We start from the raw sequence: 22,078 nt of genomic DNA, 5'->3' as shown, positions 1-22,078 counted from the left end.
TTGGAAAGTGTCCAATGTGCTACTGGGGAAGAATAGAACAACTAGACACCAAATTGCCAACATTCACTGAATTATGGAGAGAACAAGAGAGTTCCAGAAAAACATCTACTTCTGCTTCATTGACTACACTAAAGTTTTTGACTGTGTGGGTCACAACAAAATGTAGCAAGTCCTCAAAGAGATGGAAGTACCAGATCATCTCCCTCGTCTTCTGAGGAAACTGTATGCTGGTCAAGAAACAAGTTAGAACTTGAACCTGGAATAATTGATTGGTTTAAATATCGGAAAAGGAGTCCAACAAGGCTGAATATTGTCAACTTATATGCAGAGTACATCATGCAAAATGCCAGGCTAGATGAATCAGAAGCTGAAATTAAGGTTGCTGGAAGAAATATCAACAGTCGCAGATATGCCGACAATACCACTGGGATGGCAGAAAGTGAAGAAGAATTAAAAAGACTCTTGATGAATGTAAAAGGGAGAGTGTAAAAGCTAGCTTAAAGCTTAACATAAAAAAAAAAAACTAGGATCTTGGCAACTGGTTCCATCACTTCCTGGCAAATAGAGGGAGAAGAAATGGAAACAGTGTCAGATTTTTTTATTTTGGGGCTCAAAGATCATCTCAGATTGCAGTTGCAGCCATGAAATGAAAAGATGCTTGCTTCTTGGAAGGAAAGCTCTGGCAAATCTGGACAGTATACTAAAAAGCAGAGCCATCACCTTGCCAACAAAAGTCCATATTGTCAAAGCTGTGGTTTTTCCATTAGAGTCATAGTATCTTAGACTAGAGAGGCATGAGAGTTGGGTTATAAGGAAAGCTGAGTGCTGCAGAATCAACACTGGAATTGTGCTGCTGGAGAACACTTTGCAGAGTCCCTTGGACAGCCAGGAGGTCAAACCAGTCAAAACTTAAAGAAATTAATTCAGGCTATTCACTGGAAGGTTAGATGCTGAAGCTTAAATACTTTGGCCACATAATGAGAAAACAGGAGTCACTGGAAAAGACCTAGATATTGGGAAATATGGAAGGCAAAAGCAAATGGGAACAGCAGAGGATGAGATGGATAGATAGTGTCACAGAAAGAATGAGCAGGAAAAAAAGAAACAATGAACATGAACTTGGACAGACTTTGAGAGATAGTGGAGGATAGAAGGGTCTGGTGTGCAGAGTTAGATATGACTAAACAACAAAGCTATTGTGTGTCTTGAGGAAGGGGACCAAGATATGGTTCTTGCACCAGCTATCCTCAATGTCACTAAAAGGAATTGGGGGTTCTTTGTTTCCATAAGGGATGCCGATCTTGGAGAAGAGAAGACTTAATGGGGATATGATCCTTGCTTTAAGATATTTGAAGGACTGTCCTGTGGGAAAGGCTTGTTCTTGCTAGGAGAGCCAATGTGGAGAAGTAACAGGGAAACACATCTCATCTTAATATAAAGGAAAAAGAACTTCCTAAGTATTAACACTGTCCAAAAGTGGAATAGGCTGCCTCAGAAATGTTGTGGAAGGGATTTGTTTATAAGAAGTAGTAATAGACATCTATCATGATTTTTTTCCTAGTGGGCCCTTATGAAGATGGAGCAGAAGATCCTGCCTTTGTTGTCTAGTATACATCCAAGTGGAAAAGTTTTTATTTTTTTCATCACTCTTGTATTGTTTTTCTCTTTCTCCATACCCAGGCTCTTAGCAAAAAACAGAAAGAGTTGGCAACAGTGCTGGAAGACCCAGAGTGAGGAGGCCAGCCAGTGTCATCTGGACAAACTAAATGTAGTGAGGACCCATGGAGGGGAAGCCAGCTAAGGAGAGGGCTATAAAATGCCCACTGGCCCAAGAGCAGTAAAGGGGTCAGCCAGAAGCCAAGGATGCTGGTGAAGGCCTCTTCTTCATGTGCTTTGGGCTTCCTGCTCCCCAACTGCACCTGTAACTTCCTTCTGTTTCCACACTACCTCCTACTACTACTATTTAGATGGGTAACAAGTTTTTGCTTATCTTGCTTATTCTCATTTTGGGTTGGATTTTACTATCTCTGTCTTTGCTGAGCCCAGCACAGTTCCTCCCCCTCCTCACATCCCTCTCAGTCCAGACTGCCCCAGCCACAGAGTTCCCGAATCCTCTAATCATGGAATCTGTTTCCAATCTCCACTGATTGCTGCCTTGCTGGCCAGGCCGATGGCCTGTCATGTTCTCCCCACATCTGTAAATAAACTTGCTACACTGTGCTGTCATCTCTCCACTCCCAAGATGTTTGCCCCTGTTGGCCTCAGCTGTCCTCGATTTGCTCTTCTTATGCTGGTCCCCAGGCTAACATGGAGCATTTGGATCCAGGACCTTGAGTTCTTTTTGCAAGGAGGACAGCCTGGCTCCAATCAGTTTTCTCAGTCTGTTTTCTCAGAATCTAGAGCCTCCACGTCTGCCAGATAAGATGGACCTTAACTCTAAGCCCTGATACTAGAACCTCTGGGATTTCCCCAAGCCCCAGCTATATCTCAGTGACTGTAGGCATATAATTTTGTTGTTTTGTCTACCCTTGACTCTCACTCCACCTTTCTTGTTTCGTGTCTGGGCTGATTCAAAATAAATCTATATACCTTACATATCTCGTTGTAGTCTTCTTTGTGCACACAGATAAAGATAAGTTGGTACTCTCTAAAAGACTCTTTCTCCTTTATTTTAATTCCTACTCCCCATTACTCCCCAAAATAAGGCCTAAGTAAGAAGCAATCGGATAGGGGGCAGCTAGATGGTGCAGTGGTTAAAGCACCAGCCTTGGATTCAGGAGTACCTGAGTTCAAATGTGGCCTCAGACACTTGACACTTACTAGCTGTGTGACCCTGGGCAAGTCACTTGACCCCCATTGCCTGCCAAAACAAAACAAAACCAAAAAAAGAAGCAATAGGATACCAAGGTAGCAGAAGAATAGATTCATTTACACGTTAATTAAATATACCCTACACGTAAGTAAAAAACAACACAGTTCCTCTTAGTAGCTTCCAGTTTAGTAGGGAATGAGATAGGTATAGAAATAATGATGAGTTAGAAAGCTTAAATAGCAGGAAGGACCTCCACAGAAAAAGCCAGAGAAATAACAATTCCATTTCTCATAGATACTGGGAAAATTAGGATTCGATTGGAGATAAAGCTCCACCAACAACCAGTTTTAGCCACCTCTTTGATCCCAGTCTCCTACAGCCCAGCAGCCCAAGGGGAAATGTGTTTGTTTACTTGGTAAGTCAGCCAGACTGTCTATCCCACCTCCCTCTAGGGTTGATTAGGACACAGTCCAGACAGAGAGGACCCATGTGGCTCTCTGCCTTGCAAACTAGCCCTATATTAGGAGGGAAGAGAAGACATTTCGGTACAGAATGTTTTTGAGACTTTGCTTTCTTTTCCCTTTGAAGATCCATCTTCATGAAACTTAAGGGGAAGACTTTCAGTATATCTGGTATAATTCTAGGTACCACTAGGTATCATTTCAGGAACAATATTACTAAGGTTGAGATCATGCCGTAGGAGGAATTGTTGAAGGAACTTCTCACCTTGTGAAGACTATCATGTAGAAGCATTAGATTTGTTTCATTTGACTCCAGAAGTCAGAAACCAGAACCAGGAGTAATAGGTAGAAGTTTTAGAGGGGCAAATTTAGGCTAAATGTAAAGAAAAACTTCCTAAGTATTAAAGCTATCTTAAAATGGAATGGACTACTAGCTGTGTGACCCTGGGCAAGTCACTTAACCCTCATTGCCAAAAAAATGGAATGGACTGCTTCAGGACGTAGTGGTTTCACCCTCACCAGAGGTCTTTGAGTAAAGGTATGTCCCAGAGGGGATTTTCATTTGGATGTTGGTGGTCCCAGGCAGCTGGTAAGATCCCTTTCAACTCTGGTCCTCTCAGGAAGAGCACTGCATAGTACAGTAGGAATAAAAGCCTCACAGGAGCACCTGAGATTATCCATCCTCCTGCCTCCTCCACTTCCATCCCACACAGATGGGAGTCTCCAAGAAAGGAGATTCCTTCTGAACTCCAGTGTCTCCTTCTGTAACCCTCAAATACCAGGAAGTCTTCCTTGATATATACTCTCCATTCCTCTTGTTGTAAAGTAAGTGCCCTCCAATATTTCTCTCTATGGATATGGTGCTCACTAGTCCCATTTTTAGAGTCCTTTTCAAGAAGCTCAGAACTTGACATACTGTGTCCCACCCTCTGTCCTCATTTGAACCTTAACATTCTTTTCTCCCATTATTCTCCCCAAGTCCTTCACCCAATTCTCCATCTCCTAAGCCCCAAGGAGTCCAGCTCAGGCCTCTCCACTCAGTCTCAAACTCTTAAATCATACCCTGATTTTTGGCAAACAAAGGGGTCACAGGACCCGGGTAATCAAGGGCATTTGCCTGGCATTCTTTCTCTGGGGTTTGGCATCTTCTCATAGGGCTTGAGCCACTAGGATCAGATTCATGGAAATCATAGACTAGGAGTGGAAACAGAACTGAACTCTGCTCATTGACCTACTTACAACCCATCATCCTAAATTCCCTTCTTCCTCCCCTCCACTCCCTATCATACCTAGTTAAGCTTCCACTACATTTAGGGACAGGGAGGAGAACTTGAAGGAGAAGGGGCTTGGATTAGAACGTGTACTAGAGGAAGAAGGGGAATGTGGTGGAGAGAATCTGGCCAAGTGGGGACACTGGAGGAGAACAGGAATGGTTGAGGGCTCGGTTGCTTGGTTTCCTAGCTCCTTCCTCATCTTAGCCATATTTCCACACTAGTCCCTGCCTGTAAAACTGCTGGGCTAGGGGCAGCTAGGTGGCGCAGTGGATAAGCACTGGCCCTGGATTCAGGAGTACCTGAGTTCAAATCCGACCTCAGGCACTTAACACTTACTAGCTGTGTGACCCTGGGCAAGTCACTTAACCCCAATTGCCTCACTGAAAAAACAAACTGCTGGACTATAGCATGGACAGCTCAGAATGGGGATAGTAGGAAAAAGGGATTCCCCCTGTGGCTGAGAGCACAGCTGTACCCATTGAAATCAGGTCTTCCTCCTCCCATCCCTTGAACACTTGTTGATGTCTCCCAAACCACAACATCCTTTGAGGTTTGGGCCTGTCAACCCTAAGCCGGATAGCCTTCAAATAGAGCTGGCAAGGTCTACCTCAGGCCCACCCTTCTGTGGTCAGCCAGAGGTATGCCCCTCCCCTCGGGGGCCAGGAAGTTCAGAGGGTATAAATGATGCCCTGGAAAAGGGTGTAAGGAGAGACAGGACCAGTGTGGACTCAAGTGAACTTGACTTCCTGTTGGTCAGCTGCATCATGAAGATAGTCCTTCTTCTCTCCTTGCTGACCCTGGCCACCCTATGCCTCTGCAAGCAAGGTGAGTGTGGGGCTGATGGAGGTAATGGGTCTTTGTGGAAGAAGCAGGAGTCCTCAGCTCCAGCACCTGTGCCTCCCTCCCAGTCCTCCATTCTTCGATTCCTCCCAGTGCTTCAATTTGGGGAGGTTTACCCCAGCAGCCTATCTTTGGATACTTTCTTTTGCCATCAGCATCACCTTCTAGAGATCTTGGGGTAGGGTGAGACCAGTGGAGAGTTGAGAGAGTCCCTTGCATCACCTACGTCTTGCATCTTAGGCTGGTCAACCACTCACCAGTTTAGCCTGACTGGCGTCCATACTTTTTCCTCAAGATTTCCGAAGAGAAAATGGTTATTACCACTGGGAGTTCCGTTTTTGAGTTCACCTCATGTCTCCTAATGCAATCTCAGGTTTCTCTCTAATTTGTTCTGTGTGAAAAGAGGAACAGCCAAAGGGAAGGAATGAGAGGGATCTTACAAGAGAGATGCTTAGGAGGATTCCCTATTGTCTTTTAGATGCTCAAGGTGGTCCCCAAGACTCTGGCAAAAGAACAGGTAAGTAATGGGGACTTCAGGGAGGGGTGCTAATTTTCATAATGTGTTGTTGTTTCATTTGTACCCATGATGAAATGCCAAGGTTCCTGAGCATCTCTGTCTCTCTCCCATGTGCCCCTTACCTCTGTCTCCCTCAAGGCCCCCCCACCTCCTGTCCTCTGCCCACCCTTCAGCAGACTGTGAGACTCCCTTGGGAAAGCTGAGACTTACCTTTGCTCCACCCCCAGCCTTCTACTTGATCGGGTCGAGGGGAGGGAGCCTGCTGCAGCTTTGGTTCCCTCCCTCTGGGCTAGTAGGGTCGGGGTGACCAGCCACTGACCTCTTTCCTGCTCCCCAGCCTTTGCCTCCAAGCGTGAGAGTAGCGAGCTGGTGAGGAGACCAAAGCGCTACCTGTACAACTGGCAAGGGTAAGTAAGTCTTTGACAACCCGGGGCAGATGGGCCAGAGGGTAAAGGCGAGGGTGCTTCCTTCACGCTTAATGTCTGGGGCCGAGGGAAGCTCAGAAAAGGCCCCTTGAAGCCTGTGATGGTATCGAATCAGTTCATTCTTCCCTCTGGCCCTGTGTTGGGTGATTCCTTTGCCATGAAATGCCCAGAGCGATGAGAAAGACCCTAGAGAAGCCCCTTCCCCATTCCATTTGCCCATTGTTGGGAGCAAGCCCCAAAGGGGAAGGGGTGGATGGCAGACCTGCATAAAACCCAAAGTCAGAGAAGCCCACACTAATCTAGCCCTCTCCCCTAGGCTTCCTGCTCCCTATCCTGACCCTTTGGAGCAGAAACGGGAGGTGTGTGAGCTTAACCCCGACTGTGATGAGCTAGCTGACCACATTGGCTTCAGTGAGGCCTATCGGCGATTCTACGGGACAGCCTAGACCCCAGAACACCTACTCCCTCCCATGTGCTGCTGCCTGTACGTCCTCGCCCCACCCTTCATTCGGAGACACCCCGCCCACATCCTTGGCTTCAAGCTACGCAGCTGTTCCCCTGAGCTCCTCCCATTCAAGTTCCGACCTTCTGGCTTCCTCAAAAATAAACACGAGGGGAAGAGGAATCAGCTGGTCTGTCCTTCTTTTGTCTCGCGTGTGTGTGTGTGTGTGTGTGTGTGTGTGTGTGTGTGTGTGTGTGTGTGTGTGTGTGTGTGTGTGTGTGTGTGTGTGTGTGTGCGCGCGCGCAAAAAACCTGGACTTGCCCCATCCTCTACCCCCAAGTGAGGGCGGAGCTCTCTCTAGCCCAGTCCAAGTTTCCCACACGCTCCCTCCTACTTCCTAAGGTCTGACTTCAGTCCCTTTTTATGTAGTCTTTTGTTCCACTTGGCCTCCAGGGAGGAGGAAGCACTTGTACCAATCCTCCCTCCATAGGATGCTTCCCATCCCTTCCCATAGCTACATCTCTGGTCACATACTCAGGCATGCAAAGGTGTGCCCTATCCATGGGCTATGAAAGGGTCTTCTCAGCTCCACAGACCACCACAGGCTGTATCTGAGGGAGAAAAGCTCTTTATTGGCAAGTAGGTGCTAGTAAAGCAGATACATACACCAAGAGGGCTGGAACTGTTTCAATCCAGTTTCTCCCAGGAATCAATGAGTTCCATTACCCATTTCACCTCTCACCTTGGCTTGGAGATGATGATATTCTGGTCATTTCAGTATGCCAGAGGGCCAGGTGAGGCAGGTGTTTCCTGTCCCTCTCCCCTCTTGAGTTTGGTCCCAAAGATTGGGGTTAAAGGCTGGCCCCTTTGGTGAAGTCTAAATTAATGGTGTTAGTTTACTCCAGAAGAGATCATCTGAGGGCCCAGGGGTCCCTAAAGAGAGTTATTTCCCCAAAGACTGACCCAGCTTCTCTGCATGATCCTGAATAGGGACCCCAGTCAGATACCTTAATATTCCTCTGTTGTGTCTGTAACACTTTCCCAATACAGTTCCAAGATAAACCCAAGAGGTGTGGCCCCTATTAGAACTTCTAATATCCCTAACAACTTACTCTGGTTCAATCAGTGGTCCTTAAACCCTGGGGTCTCTTCTATATAGTACAAAAGCAGATTCAGTTGTACAGGAAGGTTTGAACCCTTCAAGGACCCTGTCCACCACCCCGCCCCGAGTCGGGGCACACTTTGGGGACCTGAGCGATTCCCCCGGGCCTTCCCCCCACTAGCCTGTCCCATCTCTCACCCTTAGCACCTACCTCTACCCAAAACAGCAGGTCTCCTGCTCCCTCTCCTCCCCTGTCCTTTCATCCCAGTCACTCTGCCCTCTCCCAATCCCTGTTTCCTCTTCTATCTTTTCCTCTCCTCTCAGCCTCTCTTTCTTACAGTCTCAGGACTTTCTGCCCCCAGCCTCCCAGGGCTGAGTCCAGGGCCTGGGGATCTGCGTAGTGAGGTCCCTGGTCTATTTCTCTCCTAGAGATGAAAAAACTACAGCAGAGAAGGGTAGTAGCAGATTGAGTCAGAACCTGCAGAGTTAGATGGAGCTGTCTCTGAGGATGAGCAGCCTTCTGGGCTTCCTCCTTGTCTTATTCTTCCTTGGCCCTGCCTACTGACTCAGGCTGCGTCTCTTGCAGTAAGGGGCAGGCTTGTGGGGCACGAAGCAGGGCTGTTGTGAAGATGGCGATAATGAGCAGGTTCCCAGTCACAGCAAGGCCCATGGTGGCCACAGTGGATGCCAGGGACGAGGGAGGGCTATGGGCCGACAGCCAGTCCCTCCGTGCCCCCATATCAGCTAGCACTGCCTCCAGCTGGAAATGAGTGCCTAGCACTGCACAGATGTGGAACAGCTGGTGACTGTGGCCTGTGGGAGAAGGGAAGAGCGTTAGGGGGACCTGCATGCCACTGGGCCCTTTCCCTCCTCCCAACTTCTCTCCTTAGAGTTCCTTTCTCCTTTGGCTGTCCACCATCAGTCTATCCGAGCCTCAGTTTTCTTTTGACAAAACAAGGGTTCAGGCTAGATGAGTTCTAAGGCCCCTTACCAGCTTTACAACATTAATCTCCCTTTCAGCAATGACATTTTATGAACTTACAAGCCATCTCCAACCTATAAACATGACCCACACATGCGTCTGCTTAGCCCCCGGCTGCTTCTTCGGTGGGAGAGATTGTGGAGGAAAACAAAATTTTTAAATAAAGTAAACTCTTAGCTTTTTGAACCTGCGGGTTCCTGCTTCCTGGGCAAAGCAGGAACAGCTTCAGTGCACTGACCCCTAGGGCAGACTCCTGGGCTAGCCAGTCTTGCCAAGCCAGTGTGGTAGTGCTCAGACACCCAACTACCTTCCCTTTCATGGTTTATATCTTTCCACTTTGTGACCCTGCCTAGCATGAACTAATTTCAGGCTCGTTGGGATTAACAACCCTCCTCTTTGGGTGTGTAAAGGGGATACTACTTAATCCTGCTTTGTAAGCTTTAAAAGGCCACACAGATGGGAGTTACTGCTATTACTGGGATACTGAAGAAATGTAGCTTTAGTCAAGTGAAAGAAGAGGTAATAATATCTTTATTGTCAAGGATATGTGTCAGCTAGTGACAGCAAGAGATAACAGATGCACTGTCCACATGCCCCACAGATAACCCAGAGAATTTTAAAAGATTTCGAGGAAGCCCTCCAGCTGGTTGAGTGGACCCTCTTTCTCACTTCTGAACCCTCAGCAGACTGGCTTCCAACCTCATCATCCAACCAAAACTGGTTTCTCCAAAGTCACCAATGATCTCTTCATTGCCAAATCCCATGACTACTTTTTCAATCCTTATCTTTTTTTTCCTTTTGTTGCAGGGCAATGAGGGTTAAGTGACTTGCCCAGGGTCACACAGCTAGTAAGTTGCAAATGTCTGAAGCCAGATTTGAACTCAAGTCCTCCTGAATTCAGAGCTGGTGCTCTATCCACTGTACCACCTAGCTGCCCCTAATCCTTATCTTTCTTTCTTTCTTTCTTTTTTTTTTGGTGAGGCAATGGGGGTTAAGTGACTTGCCCAGGGTCACACAGCTAGTAAGTGTCAAGTGTCTGAGGCCGGATTTGAACTCAGGAACTCCTAAATCCAGGGCCAGTGCTTTATCCACTTCGCCACCTAGCTGCCCCTATCCTTATCTTTCTTAACCTCTCTGCATCCTCTGATATGATCAATCACCCCTTTTGTAAATACTCTCTTCTCTCTAGGTTTCCAGGACTCTGCCTTCTCCTGGTTCTTCTATCTCTCTGACCTCTTCTTCTTAGTCTCCATAGCTGGGTCTTCATCCATGCCATGAACACTAATGGGGCATCTCATAGGGCTCTGTCCTGGACTGCCTTCTCCTACACCATTTTTTTGAGTGATGTCATCAGGTCTCACAAATTCAACTATCATCTTTGTGCTAATGATTCCCAAATCTACTTAACCATCCTTAACCTCTTTGCTAACTTCCATTCTTACATCTCCAACCATCTATTAGGCATCTCCAACTGGATCTCTCATAAACTTTTCTTTTCTTTCTTTCTTCCTTTTTTTTTTTTTTTTTTTGGCAAGGCAATGAGGGTTAAGTGACTTGCCCAGGGCCATACAGCTAGCAAGCATCAAGTGTCTGAAGCCAGAATTGAACTCAGGTCCTCCTGAATCCAGGGCTGGTGCTTTATCCACTGAGCCACCTAGCTGCCCCAAAATTTTAGTCAGTCTCTTAAGAGAGAGGACACTTTCCGCCTCACTGTGACATCCTGATGGAAATTTGAAAAGTCACAATTATTTTCTAAGGCCATTCGTCTTCCATTAAGCTTTTTTTTTTTTTTGAGGGGGGGTGTAATGAGGGTTAAGTGACCTGCCCAGGGTCACACAGCTAGTAAATGTCAAGGGTCTGAGGCCAGATTTGAACTCAGGTCCTCCTGAATACAGGGCCAGTGCTCTATCCACTGCGCCACCTAGCTGCCCCCCTCTCCTAGACTTTAAATTCAACATGTCCCAAACAGAATTCATTATCTTTCCTTCCATACCTTCCTGCTTTCCAAACTTCCTTATTACTTTGGGGTTACCAGCATCCTGCCAGCCTTCCAGGTCCAAATCCTTGGGTTCTTCCTAGCCTCCTTACCCTCCCTTAGCCACAGCCTGTTGATTTTACCTCTGCAACATCTCTCATATTGACCCCTTCTCTCCTCTGAAACTGCCACCCCGCTGGTACAGATGGCTCTTATCACCTCACACCTGGACTGGTGGGATTGCCTGCCTCAAGTCTCTCCCCACTCCAATCCACCCTCCATTCAGATCTTACTAAAGTGCAGGTCTGACCATGTCACCCCCACTATGCAATAAACTCCAGTGGTTCCCTGTCAGCTCCAGGAGCAAATATAAAAGATTCTATTTGGTGTTTGAAGCCCTTCACAGTCTGACCTCTCCCCCTTTCCAGTCTTCACCTTCTGTACTCCATCCTCACCACCTGCCATGCCTCACCTACTCTTGGACCTGGTGACACTGGCCTCCTGGCTATTCTCTGAGCAAGATGTTCTCTCTCCCAACTGAGGGCATCAGTGCCTGTCCTCCATGCCCGGAATGCCCCACCCCCCTATCTCTAGCTCTATCTTCTGGCTTCCTTCAAGTCCACCTTCTGTGAGAAGCAGTTCCTAATCCCTTTTCAGTCTAATGCCTTCCTTCTGTTAAATCATTTTTATTTATCCTGTTTGCACATTCTAATTTGCATTAGACTGTGAGCTTCTTGAGGGTAAGTGCTGTCTTTCCCTGTATCCTCAGTATTTAGCTCAGTGCCTGGCACATCATAGGCATAATAGGCATTTGACTGACTGACTGACCTCCTCTGAGGGACATGCACAAGAACAGCAAATGATGAGAAAGCACTGAGAGGTTGCAATCTGCACCAGTGGAGGGGGTGCCTGTATAGATAAGATCATGGACCCATTGAAGGCTTGAAATATAATAACTCACATTTCTATAGCACTGAAAAGTTTACAAAGAAAGTACTGTCCTCCCAGCTGCCATATGATATTGACACTGGGAAGCATTTTGGGGATAAGCTGGAGAAGTGAGGGGCTTAAGATAAGGAGTCACAGCTAGGTGGCGTAGTAGATAGAGCACAGGCCCTGGATTCAGGAGGACCTGAGTTCAAATCCAGCTTCAGACACTTGACACTTATTAGCTGTGTGACCCTGGGCAAGTCACTTAACTGCCATTACCCCCCCCCAAAAAAAAAAGATAAGGAGTCACTGGAGGAAGGGACACAGAAAGGGAGATGGAAGGAGATCAGACTTTCTGACTATCTTAACATTTTGTCTGGGGGTGAAATAGGGAAGAAACACTCTTCCTTCTCCTCTTCCATGGGAGAGGATACAGGACATAATCTATAGTTTCCTGGCCCCATAATTCAGGTCATCATATTTTTTTTTAAGCATTTTTTTGGGGGGGGCAGGGCAATGAGGGTTAAGTGACTTGCCCAGGATCACACAGCTAGTAAGTGTGTCAAGTGTCTGAGGCCAGATTTGAACTCAGGTACTCCTGAATTCAAGGCCGGTGCTTTATCCACTGCACCACCTAGCTGCCCAAAGAATGTTGCTTTTTTTTTTTTTGGCTGGGCAATGGGGGCTAAGTGACTTGCCAAGGGTCACACAGCTAGTAAGTGTCAAGTGTCTGAGGCCGGATTTGAACTCAGGTACTCCTGAATCCAGGGCCGGTGCTTTATCCACTGCACCACCTAGCTGTCCCTCAGGTCATCATAATTGGGAGGTATCATGATGTGGGTGGGAGGGGAGTACTGGCTGAAGGAGAGAAAAGAAAAAGGAGAGAGAAAGAAAGAGAGAGAGAGAAAGGGAGGGAGGGAAGGAAGGAAGGAGGGGGAAGGGAGGGAGGGAAGAAAAGAAAGAAAAAAGGAAGAAAGAAAGAGAAAAAGAAAGAAAAAAAAGAAGAAAGAATACTGAATCTGGAGTAAAATGAGCTGTGTTTGAGTCCTTACTGACACTATCTGTGTGACCTTAGGTAAGTCATTTCTCTGAGCCTCACTTTCCTTGGTAATACATCACCTGTCCCATGGGGATGTTGTCAGGAAGGTGCCTTGTAAAGGACTTTATAAACATGAGCACTGGTTATCTAGTTATCTACATTGTCAGCTTCTGTATTTATAACATTGTTTTTAGCGGAAAAAAGTGTTTTTCGAACAGCCAAGTTATAAACAAACCTTCAGAACACAGCCTACATTGGGAAGTTCCTCCTGTTGTGTATCCTTTATCTCTCCTAGGCCACATTTCCTTCTGTTTTGCCTTCTAAGAAACCCAGGAGTAGTCTCCCCCACACTCCCAGGATAGGCGTCCCCCTCACCAATATAGTCGAAGCGGCCAGGTGCCAGACGTTCCGGGAGGTGGGAGGCAAAGAGGAAACCAGTGAGCAGGGCACAGAGCAGGTGGTAGGTGTGGTTGACACTCAGAGCTTCTTGCCCACAGCTGAAGGCCCCACTGGAACATAGCAAGAGCTGGGGAAGGGGGAAGGAGAAAGGGACACGTTGGGTCAGAGTGTCTAGGAATTGGGCCAATGACTTCATTCTTGGACCCTTGGGTTCTGGGCCAGGGGGTGGGAGGCCTGAGATATGTGGATTCCCTGACTAGACTTGGAATGCCTGGGTCTAGGCTGGGACTGGGGATCAGGAGTCTGGGTCCCAGGGAGAAAGCTGGGATACCTCAGTTTATCAGGACTGGGCCCAGGGGGTGGGGGGGAAGGGGAAAGATTCTAGACCACTGGGGGGGGGTGAGGAGTTGAGGTTGTGACACCAGGGGTTGGGTTTGGGGCTGTCCCCCACCTTTACCCGATAAAAAAGTGGGAGGTTGTCGAAGAAGAAAGGGTAGGCAAAGGCCACTGTGCGTAAGACCTTACTGAGTCGTGGGTTCTCCAGTTCTAGAAACCTGAAGGGGGAAGGTCAGAGAGTCGTCCTCCGGGTCCCACACAAAGAGGAGCCTGAACCCTGGTTCTCTGTGCCGAGTGGAGGGTCGTGGGGCATAATGGGGAAGACGGCTGCTTTGGTGAGTGCAGCTATGTCTGAGGCAGCAGGTACCTCGAATAACAGGACAGGCAGGTGCAGAGGAGAGAGTTGACTGCGGCTGTGGGCACGAAGAGCTGATGCAGGGGGCTGTTGAGCCAGGAGGAAGGCATGGCATAGGCTCCGTAGGTGAGTGCACAGCCTGGGGGAACACATGAGTGGCCTGAAATTCCTGTTCCTGGTGTTCCCTGGGGCTCCCAATGGGGATGCCGGGGCCCCTGGGCATTGGCTTGGGGGGAAAGCTAGCGGAGGAAAGCCTGGGTTCTCGGTTTAAAAAAAAAAAGTGGGTATAGAGCCCTGGATTCAGGAGGACCTGAGTTCAAATCCGGCCTCAGACACTTAACACTTACTAGCTGTGTGACCCTGGGCAAGTCACTTAACCCCAATTGCCTCACTAAAAAAAAAAGTAGGTATAGAGAGCTGGCCCCTGAAGTTCTAGGGAGCCGATGATGAGCAAGGAGGGGAGGCCTCGTGCCAGGGTTCCACCAAGAAAAGCTCGACGTCAGGATGGGAGGTCCCTGGGCTCACCGAGGCTATAGAGGCTGAGGGCACCATAGTCCAAGAAGTAGCAGATGTGGCGGGCTCGGGGTGACATGGAGCTGAAGGTGTGTGCACAGCAGGACGTGAACGGATACAGGCAGATGAGCAGCAGGTACACTAGCAGCGGCCAGTGGTATGGCTCTGACCAGAAGCCAGGACCCTCAGCCAGGGCCAGGAGCCGCCACAGGAAATACCTAGAGCCAGGGAATACGGAGGACAGAGCCAGAAGCAACCTCAAGATATCTTTTCCTCCCAGTTTTAGAGGACATAGCATCCCCGACTGGAGAGAGCCTTAGAATTGCTAGTAGAACTCCCATTTTATGGCTTGGAAAACTGAGGTCCCCAAACTAGTCCAAGACAGAATCAGAACCAGAATCCAGGCTTCCTAGTGCTGCACCATACTCGCTGCTAACCCAGGGACCCTGCCTCTCCTCAAGGGGAGTCAAGTCCTTAGACGGAGATAGCATGGAGGTGTGGGGTGGCATGGTCCAGGGGAACACTGGATTAGGAATCAGAGTACCCGGCTTCAAGCCCCAAACCAATCACTTCTTCTCTGTGTCAGTCTCTGGGCCTCAGTTTCCTTATCTGTAAAATGGACTCAATGGCCTCTGAGGTCTCTTTCCATTCCAAATCTATAATCACATGACCCTAAGGATGCCCCGGACCCTCCTGGCACAATGTTCCACAGACCACAGAGTCTTTGACCCCTAAACCCAAAGTTCTAAGACCTCTGTGAATGCTGTGATGGGGTCTGGGTGCCATGGCCCTTGTTACCAAGGGGCAGCATGGTATGGTGCTGGGTAAGACAACTAGATTTTAAGAGTCAGCTAACCCAGGTTTAAATCCAACCACTTCCTATCAGTGTGGAGGGGCAAATCATTTCACCTCTTTTGGGCTTCCATTTCCTCAACTGTAAAAGGAGAGAGAGGGTTCTATGGTGCCCATTCAACATCTTAAGACACTGTAAATCACTTAGCCTCTCTATTGAAAGGAGACCATGGGGGCAGGTAAGTAGTGCAGTGGATAGAGCACTAGCCCTGGATTCAGAAGGACCTGAGTTCAAATCCGGCCTCAGACACTAAACACTTACTAGCTGTGTGACCCTGGGCAAGTCACTTAACCCCAATTGCCTCACCAAAAAAAAAAAAAAAAAAAAAAAAGGAGACCATGACATCTATGCTGCTGTTCTGCCTCTCAGGAATGCTGTCAGGGAAATGCTTTGAAATATGATTGTTAGATTGATGAGCTTTCATCTCTGTTCTTTGGTCTTTGGCTTCCAAGGAGAGCTAGATTTATACCACACACCCACTGACCTTTTAAATCCCACCCAGGGACCTGCCTGCCCATTTCTCTCTTCACTCTTCCTCCTCCTCCTTCCCCAGCCCTCCTTTCTCTTCTCCTCTTGTTATCCCCTCCACTCCACCCTCCATGACCCCTCCTTGGCACCAGGTAGGCAGGAAATGGGTCCAGATGTTAACAGTCTCATTTGTCATCTGGAAGGAGCTGAGCACACAGTCCAGAGCAGAGCTGGTAGGGCGTCGATAACCTGAGATGATTCCATCTTCCCAGAAAACCTAGAGCAGAAGTCAAGAACCCAGAGTCTGGAGAATGGTGCTATTCAAATTACAGAGGGATAGAGACTTGACCTGGGATTTCATTACTGTAAGGCATATCCAAGTGAGGAAATTCCCTCTATTAATACAGGCTTGCACCTTCTCTACAATTTAGAATCACTTAGTTATAAAAAGTTGCCTAAGGGCAGCTAGGTGGCACAGTGGATAGAGCGCTGGCCCTGGATGCAGGAGGACCTGGGTTCAAATCCAGCCTCAAACCCTTGACACTTACTAGCTGTGTGACCCTGGGCAAGTCACTTAACCCCAGTTGCCTCACCAAAAAAAAAAAAAAAGTTGCCTAGTGCCCTCTGTAATTGGGAAATATGTAACAAAATAAAAATATAATAAAACATAGGTAATGTTAATATGTGGGTTTCTAAGTCACTGTGTTGCTTGGAGGAATCATTGTTCAGTTGCTCCCACCTGTTTCTATTAGTGTTTGACACCATTGGACAGAACATGGAGAGGTTAAGTAACTTGCCCAGTGGGTCTTCCTAGTTTTGTGACCATCCCAGGCTACCTCTCATATCCAAATGAAAGATTGTTACTTTGTTAAATGACAGCTATTTTACTACCTGTATGACCCTGGGCAAGTCACTTAACCCCAATTGCCTCAACCAAAAAAAAAGAGTAATCTAAATGACAGCAATTACTGTTATTCCTAAGACTGATGCAGTGGAATGAAACCCTGGTCAGAGCAAGAAGACCCAGCTTGGATACTGGCCCCCAGGAGGGGAATTCCCTGGCCCATTTGTGGCTTCCTTCCAGTCCAGCTAAATGCCCACCTTCTGGAGGAAGCCCATCCGAATCCCTCTGCTTTCCATTGGCTTCCCTGACTGTGCCCTCTTTATCCCTCTGTCATCCTCTGCCCCATTAGATATGAGTGGGTTGGGGCAGTTAGGTGGTGCAGTGGATAAAGCACTGGCCCTGGATTCAGGAGGACCTGAGTTCAAATCTGGCCTCAGACACTTAACACTTACTAGCTGTGTGACCCTGGGCAAGTCACTTAACCCCAATTGCCTCACCAAAAAACAAACACAAATAAATAAACAAAAAAAGATATGGGTGGGTCATGGGCAGGGACCATCGTCCTTACCCTTTCTTTGGGTCAACAGTGTCTTGCTCAGAGTAGTCCTCAACAAATGCTTAACACCCTCTAACTCAGACTAATCATTTCAAGTGTCTGAGCTTTGGTTTCTCCAAGGATAAAATGGGGATATGTGATATATTTTATAGGGTTGGGAGGAAAGAACTTTTTCCACCTCCCATTTGCTATATAGAGGTGAACCCATAAAATTGTCATTGTCGACTTTTCAAGGATCATATCAGGAAGGGCTGACACCATGACAGGATGATGGAGGGATGGGTTGCCTGAGGGACTTTCCAAGGATCTGGGAGAGAAAGATGAAAGAAGGAGAAGTAAAATTCTCTCTGGAAAGAGACAACTCTCCCCCTAGTTTAGCTGGAGAGGACAGGGTAGAGGAGAGAGGCAGACCGTGAATGTGGAGGGGGATGGGTCGGAGAGGACCCCTTTCTTACCCGAGGGACCTGATGAACCCGGAGCAGCTGTGGTAATTTGATGCTCAGCATGGTGGCTCAGTGGGGGGGCGCCCCCAGGAGAGGGGCTGCCCCCCCTCCCTGCCTCAGCCGCAGTCAATGAACCCTGGAGTCCTAGAGACATGGAAAAAGGAAAAAATAAAAACCCAACATCCTCACCCAGAACAGCCAAGCCAGCCCCGCCCCCAACCAACCAACCCACTGCCCTTATCCACACCCCGAGCTGGAGGCCGGCGGGTACCAGGCACCCAGACTGTCAAACTGTCCCCCTGTTCCCCAGGAGTCTTCTGAGAGGCTCGGAGAACCAGCAGCTGGGGAGACTGGTTGCCGGGAACAGGGATTTTATGGTTGTGTGTATTCGGAGAGAGGTGTGTTAAGAGAAGAGTCAGGGCCCCTTTCCCACCCTAGTTTCCTGTGAGGCTGTGGGAAGGCAGGCTTAACTTCCTTTCAATTTGGGAAGGAGCCCAACTTACCCCCCACCTAACAATTGTCTAACGTAACACAGTGCCTTCCCCCTCCCCACCTCCTATTTCTTACTCTAAATATAGCCTCTTTGCTCAGGATCGGAGTCCCCAAGCCCCTCCATCCTTTTCCCAGATGGGGACTCAAACGTCTGGATCCCTGACCTCCCCCCACTCCCTTCCTTTCCTAGAGAAACTGCAATGTCTTTTTTCCCTCACCCAGAGAGAACTTAGGTTCCCAGCCCTCTGCAACTCCCTTTTCCCAGGGAAGAGCCAGAGGTTCAGTTCTTTGACCCCAGTTACCTCCCCTATGTCTTAGGATGGGGTGATTATCTTGTCTACTTGGCCCTGGGTAGTGCCCATTTACTTCATTCAATCCTCTTTTGTCTATTATGGACAAGTACCCCATTGAGAGGAACTGGGCAGCCTCAGGGGACCTAGCCAAGGGGTCAGGGGCTGGTTGCCTGGTTCTCTCCCTGCTCCCCACCAAATCTGTTTCAGGCGTGGGACCCAGGTGTTCTGGCCTCATCAGGCCCTACCCTATGCCGCCCCACCCAAGAACAGACACTCAGCAGGCAGTGTGCCCAGGCCCCGGCTGAACCCAGAAAACATCTCACAGGGGAAAAGAGGAACCTAGGAGTTAGAAAGTAGGCCTGGACGTGAGAACCCAGGGGCAGTAAACTTGGGTCCTCCCTGGAATAGGGAGGAGTCTTGGAAGAAATAACAACTAAGTCCAATCTGGGATGGGGAATGGCTTAGGACCCAGATACCTGGATGAGGGAAGGCCTGGGGAGGGATGGGGGGGGGTGGACAGGCTGTGTGGAATGTTTAGGTCCTCTCTAGGATGGGGAGACCTAGGGATGCTGGGTGCCTGGGTCTCCTTTGGGAAGAAGCGGGGGGAGTTACACACTGGGTCCCATTCTCTTCTGAAATCTTTGCCCCCCCTTTCCCTCAGGGTTCCCCCAGACCTGTGAAGCTGTCTCTCCAGGCTCCGTGGCCCCCGTCTGGGCCCAGCTCTGTCCCAGGCTCCCCCACCCACTGCTCTAGCCTCCTTTCTCAGGCACATTCCTTGGCACAAGTGGAGGGGCAGGGCCAGGCTGGGCAGGAACCGCCCCCAAGGGAGGAGAGATGTTGCTCCCTGCCACCCCAAGTCCAGCCCAGCCCAGCCCAGCCCAGCCCCGGCACATAAAACTTTCCAGTTCTATTCCTTGTTTGCCTGCTGGCCTGGGGGTTCAATCCTCTCTGTCTGTCTCCATTGGTATCTGTCACCCTTTTAACTCTTTGTTTTCCCTCCCTGTCTGACACAGTCTGCTTCTCTTGGGCTTTCAGTCTCCTCCACAGTCTCCCATTGATATTCTCCCCACTCAGTGCTTCTCATTTCCTCCAGGAAAATCTCAGGGGAGTCAGGCACCCAAGGCCCCTATACCTCTCTCCACTCTCCTCACCCTAATGAGCCTCCAAGAATGCTTTAGGACTGCATCACTGAGGTGCCCGAGGGGCAGAGGGAGGATGGGATGGAATCTAGGAGTCTGTTCACCTAGCCAAGCCGTGGAATATAATGAGGAATGTGAGTAGGTAGGGGAATGGTTAGTACTGGGGAGCCAGGCACAGCCCTCAAGGAGGAACTTGGGTTCAAATGATGAGTGAAGGGTACAGAATGCCTAGGTCTTAATTCTTCTCCTCCACACTCCCAAATCCTATATGGAGAGTTCTTCATCTTATAATCACTCTGTTCCTAGTAGTGCTTAGAGATCTTAGAAGATTGGGGTGGGTGTAGGAGACACCATCACCATGAAGATGGTGGTGGGGGATGGGGGGGGTCTCATATACTATCTCCAGGGAAATGACTGAGTCCTGGGAGCACTGGGGTATGGTTGTGGGGGTGGGGGTGTTGGGGGTGGGGGACCTGGAGATGAGGAAGGCTTAGAGTCAGAGGGGCATGAACAGTCAAGGGAGACCTGGTTCCAAACTCTGAGCTTCAGTGTCCCCAGAAAGGGGGGAGGGAGGAACAGGAGGTACCCTCACATCGGAGCCCAGGACAAAGTCTCTCTAAGCCAATCCCTATCACATGAAAATATCAGCCTTTTCTTACCCAGAAGATGGTATGTCTGATGTAAAGGGCCTGATCTGGGATGTCTCTGGGATTGATGTCCTGTTTCACCAGGATGGTAGGATCCTTACCGAGGCTGTGGTCAGGGAAACCTCAATCCATCGCCTGGCTTCCTTTTCTTAGGCCCTAGAGGCTGGGCAAGGCTGGCAAAGCTCCCTACTGGTACCAGAGGTCTGGGCTAGGAGGCAAGAGCCTGGGGGTGGGGGTGTAGAATGGGAAGAGAGACAAAGGGGGAACAATTCCTGCCTTGTCCTGCCTTGGTGGGACATGGTGTTATGGGACTAGGAGTTGAGGGAGGCAGAAAGGAGGTAGCAATGCAGCCAATTGGAGGGCTCAGTTAGTGGGGGACCCTTAGTCCTCCGGGGCTGTCAATCTGTACATCCCCATTAGCAGGCAGGTCACTGCTGCTTGGCTCTACACACAGCCTGGGCCCTATGCCCACAGGCGCCATAACCAGCCCTTCCTCCCTCTCTTCTGCCAAGGGGTGTGTGTGTGTGTGTGTGCGCGCGCGCGCGCACACACACACACACACACACACACACACACACACACACACACACACACACACACACACACACACACACACACACACACACACGGCATGTGAAGCCAGGACAGAAGCAGAGGGAGACTTTCTGGGCTAGTTTCATCCCAGGGAGGGGTCAGGGAAACAGACTGATTTAGTGATGTCTCATTTAAAATCTTTTCCATCCTGGATCCATCTTCAAATCTACCTGGGCTTCAGCAAAGGAACACAGACCAGGGCTTTTTCTACAAATCTTATCTCTGAAGTAGAAGGGCTTCGGTTAGAGTGCAGGAAGCAGTTGGCAACCATTCTTGTACTTCATAGACAGCCCTCAGCACAGAACTATTTGAACAGTAGCATCACTCAAAACTGTTTTTATTATTTAATCGAGAATGAGATTCCAGCTTGTGTGTGGGAGAAGTGACTGAAGGAACAATGGCACAAGCTGATTTGGAAGGGCCCTCTGGGGCAGGCCTGCATGGGCATCAGAACCTGCTCTATGACATACCCAAGTGGTCATCCAGGCTTTGCTTGAGAAGACTCCCAGGGTAAGAGGAACCCTGCCTGACAATACTGATTGTCATTTTGTAATGCTCAGATACCCTGCCTCCAATAGCTCCCAGCAACACCCCATCACCCACATCTCTATGAACCTCTGCTACCCACATGATCTCCTGACCTTCAACTTCCTGAGGCCCCCAGCCACAGACATCTGATTGCCTATCCCGCTCAGCTCTCCTCATTTCCCCATTCCTCCTCTGGCTGTCAATGACCCCCCTGATCTTGGCCCCCATAGACCCCCTGAGCTTCCCACAGCCCTGACTCATCATCCACTCCTGGAGAGGATTGAAAACCAGTTTGAAAACTGAGAACTTCCTGATGGAAGTGGAGAGAACCTCGGTTCAGATTTTGGCCCTGCCATTGGCTATCCGTGTGCCCTTGCACACCATCACTTGTCTGTTTCCTCAGCTGTAAAATGAGATCGGACTAGATGATCTGTTGTTCCTTCTAGCTCTGAAATATTAAAATTAGGCATCTGGAACAGGACCTCAGCTACACCCTTCTGGTTGAGCTGGGGGCGAGGACTGTTCATCTTCTCTGGGCCTGATTCATCATCTGCAAAATGAGGGTCTAGATGGTGTCTAAGGTTCCCTCCAGCTTTAAATCCTGATCTTGTGCCCAGATAGAAGAATGGAGGCACTAGCCCTCAGGGCAAATTAGAGCACTTTCCTACTTTCTCTTGCCCAGGATGCCACTAAATTTGCTTTTCTTTCCCTAACTCGGAGGAGGGAAGCAGAAGGCTCCTCAGGCTAGAAAGAGAAGCGAGGGGTTCTGACTTGCACACATGTGGCATGACATACTTACTTTGACCTTCCAATCAATTT

The 22,078-nt window shown here is 48.8% G+C and overlaps 3 protein-coding genes across 6 annotated transcripts in view; 2 read left to right on the top strand and 1 right to left on the bottom strand.

Moving 5' to 3' along the window:
• PMF1 (polyamine modulated factor 1) overlaps positions 1-2,593 on the top strand; it is a 31,921-nt gene extending 29,328 nt beyond the window's left edge. The window contains 1 exon segment of the mRNA XM_044004592.1: positions 1,681-2,593. Coding sequence (XP_043860527.1) covers positions 1,681-1,734 — 54 coding nt within the window. The 3' untranslated portion in view covers positions 1,735-2,593.
• A 2,632-nt stretch (positions 2,594-5,225) lies between these two features.
• Positions 5,226-6,946, top strand: LOC122725891 (bone gamma-carboxyglutamate protein). The gene is made up of 4 exons (XM_043963248.1): positions 5,226-5,372; positions 5,866-5,904; positions 6,242-6,311; positions 6,646-6,946. The coding sequence occupies exons 1-4, from the start codon at positions 5,312-5,314 to the stop codon at positions 6,773-6,775; spliced, it is 300 nt and encodes a 99-aa protein (XP_043819183.1). The 5' UTR covers positions 5,226-5,311; the 3' UTR covers positions 6,776-6,946.
• A 437-nt stretch (positions 6,947-7,383) lies between these two features.
• Positions 7,384-20,368, bottom strand: PAQR6 (progestin and adipoQ receptor family member 6). Of its 4 annotated transcripts, none has more exons than XM_043962749.1 (8): positions 20,239-20,368; positions 17,579-17,710; positions 15,873-16,000; positions 14,415-14,620; positions 13,902-14,028; positions 13,656-13,752; positions 13,175-13,325; positions 7,384-8,686 (listed from the first exon to the last, which is right to left on the bottom strand). In XM_043962749.1, exons 2-8 carry the CDS (start codon positions 17,627-17,629, stop codon positions 8,412-8,414), a joined length of 1,035 nt encoding a protein of 344 aa, XP_043818684.1. In that variant the 5' UTR covers positions 17,630-17,710; positions 20,239-20,368; the 3' UTR covers positions 7,384-8,411. The 4 variants fall into 4 exon arrangements, with proteins under 4 accessions (XP_043818684.1, XP_043818681.1, XP_043818682.1 ...); XM_043962746.1 differs by having other exon boundaries at positions 20,150-20,303; XM_043962747.1 differs by lacking the exon at positions 20,239-20,368 and adding an exon at positions 19,026-19,126.
• Positions 20,369-22,078: the final 1,710 nt, after the last annotated feature.

This window comes from Dromiciops gliroides, chromosome 4 (genome assembly GCF_019393635.1).
Source record: "Dromiciops gliroides isolate mDroGli1 chromosome 4, mDroGli1.pri, whole genome shotgun sequence".
Classification (NCBI taxonomy): Eukaryota; Metazoa; Chordata; class Mammalia; order Microbiotheria; family Microbiotheriidae; genus Dromiciops; species Dromiciops gliroides.
This window is presented reverse-complemented; position numbering and strand designations above follow the sequence as displayed.

Excerpts from the sequence above, each read along its gene's own strand:
- LOC122725891 (XM_043963248.1), top strand. The coding sequence starts at position 5,312 with ATGAAGATAGTCCTTCTTCTCTCCTTGCTGACCCTGGCCACCCTATGC. Across the intron at positions 5,373-5,865 it reads CCTATGCCTCTGCAAGCAAG|ATGCTCAAGGTGGTCCCCAA; the intron begins GTGAGTGTGGGG and ends ATTGTCTTTTAG. Across the intron at positions 6,312-6,645 it reads TACCTGTACAACTGGCAAGG|GCTTCCTGCTCCCTATCCTG; the intron begins GTAAGTAAGTCT and ends CCTCTCCCCTAG.
- PAQR6 (XM_043962749.1), bottom strand. The coding sequence starts at position 17,629 with ATGCTGAGCATCAAATTACCACAGCTGCTCCGGGTTCATCAGGTCCCT. Across the intron at positions 16,001-17,578 it reads GGGTTCATCAGGTCCCTCGG|GTTTTCTGGGAAGATGGAAT; the intron begins GTAAGAAAGGGG and ends CTTCTGCTCTAG. Across the intron at positions 14,621-15,872 it reads ACCCATTTCCTGCCTACCTG|GTATTTCCTGTGGCGGCTCC; the intron begins GTGCCAAGGAGG and ends CCCTGGCTCTAG.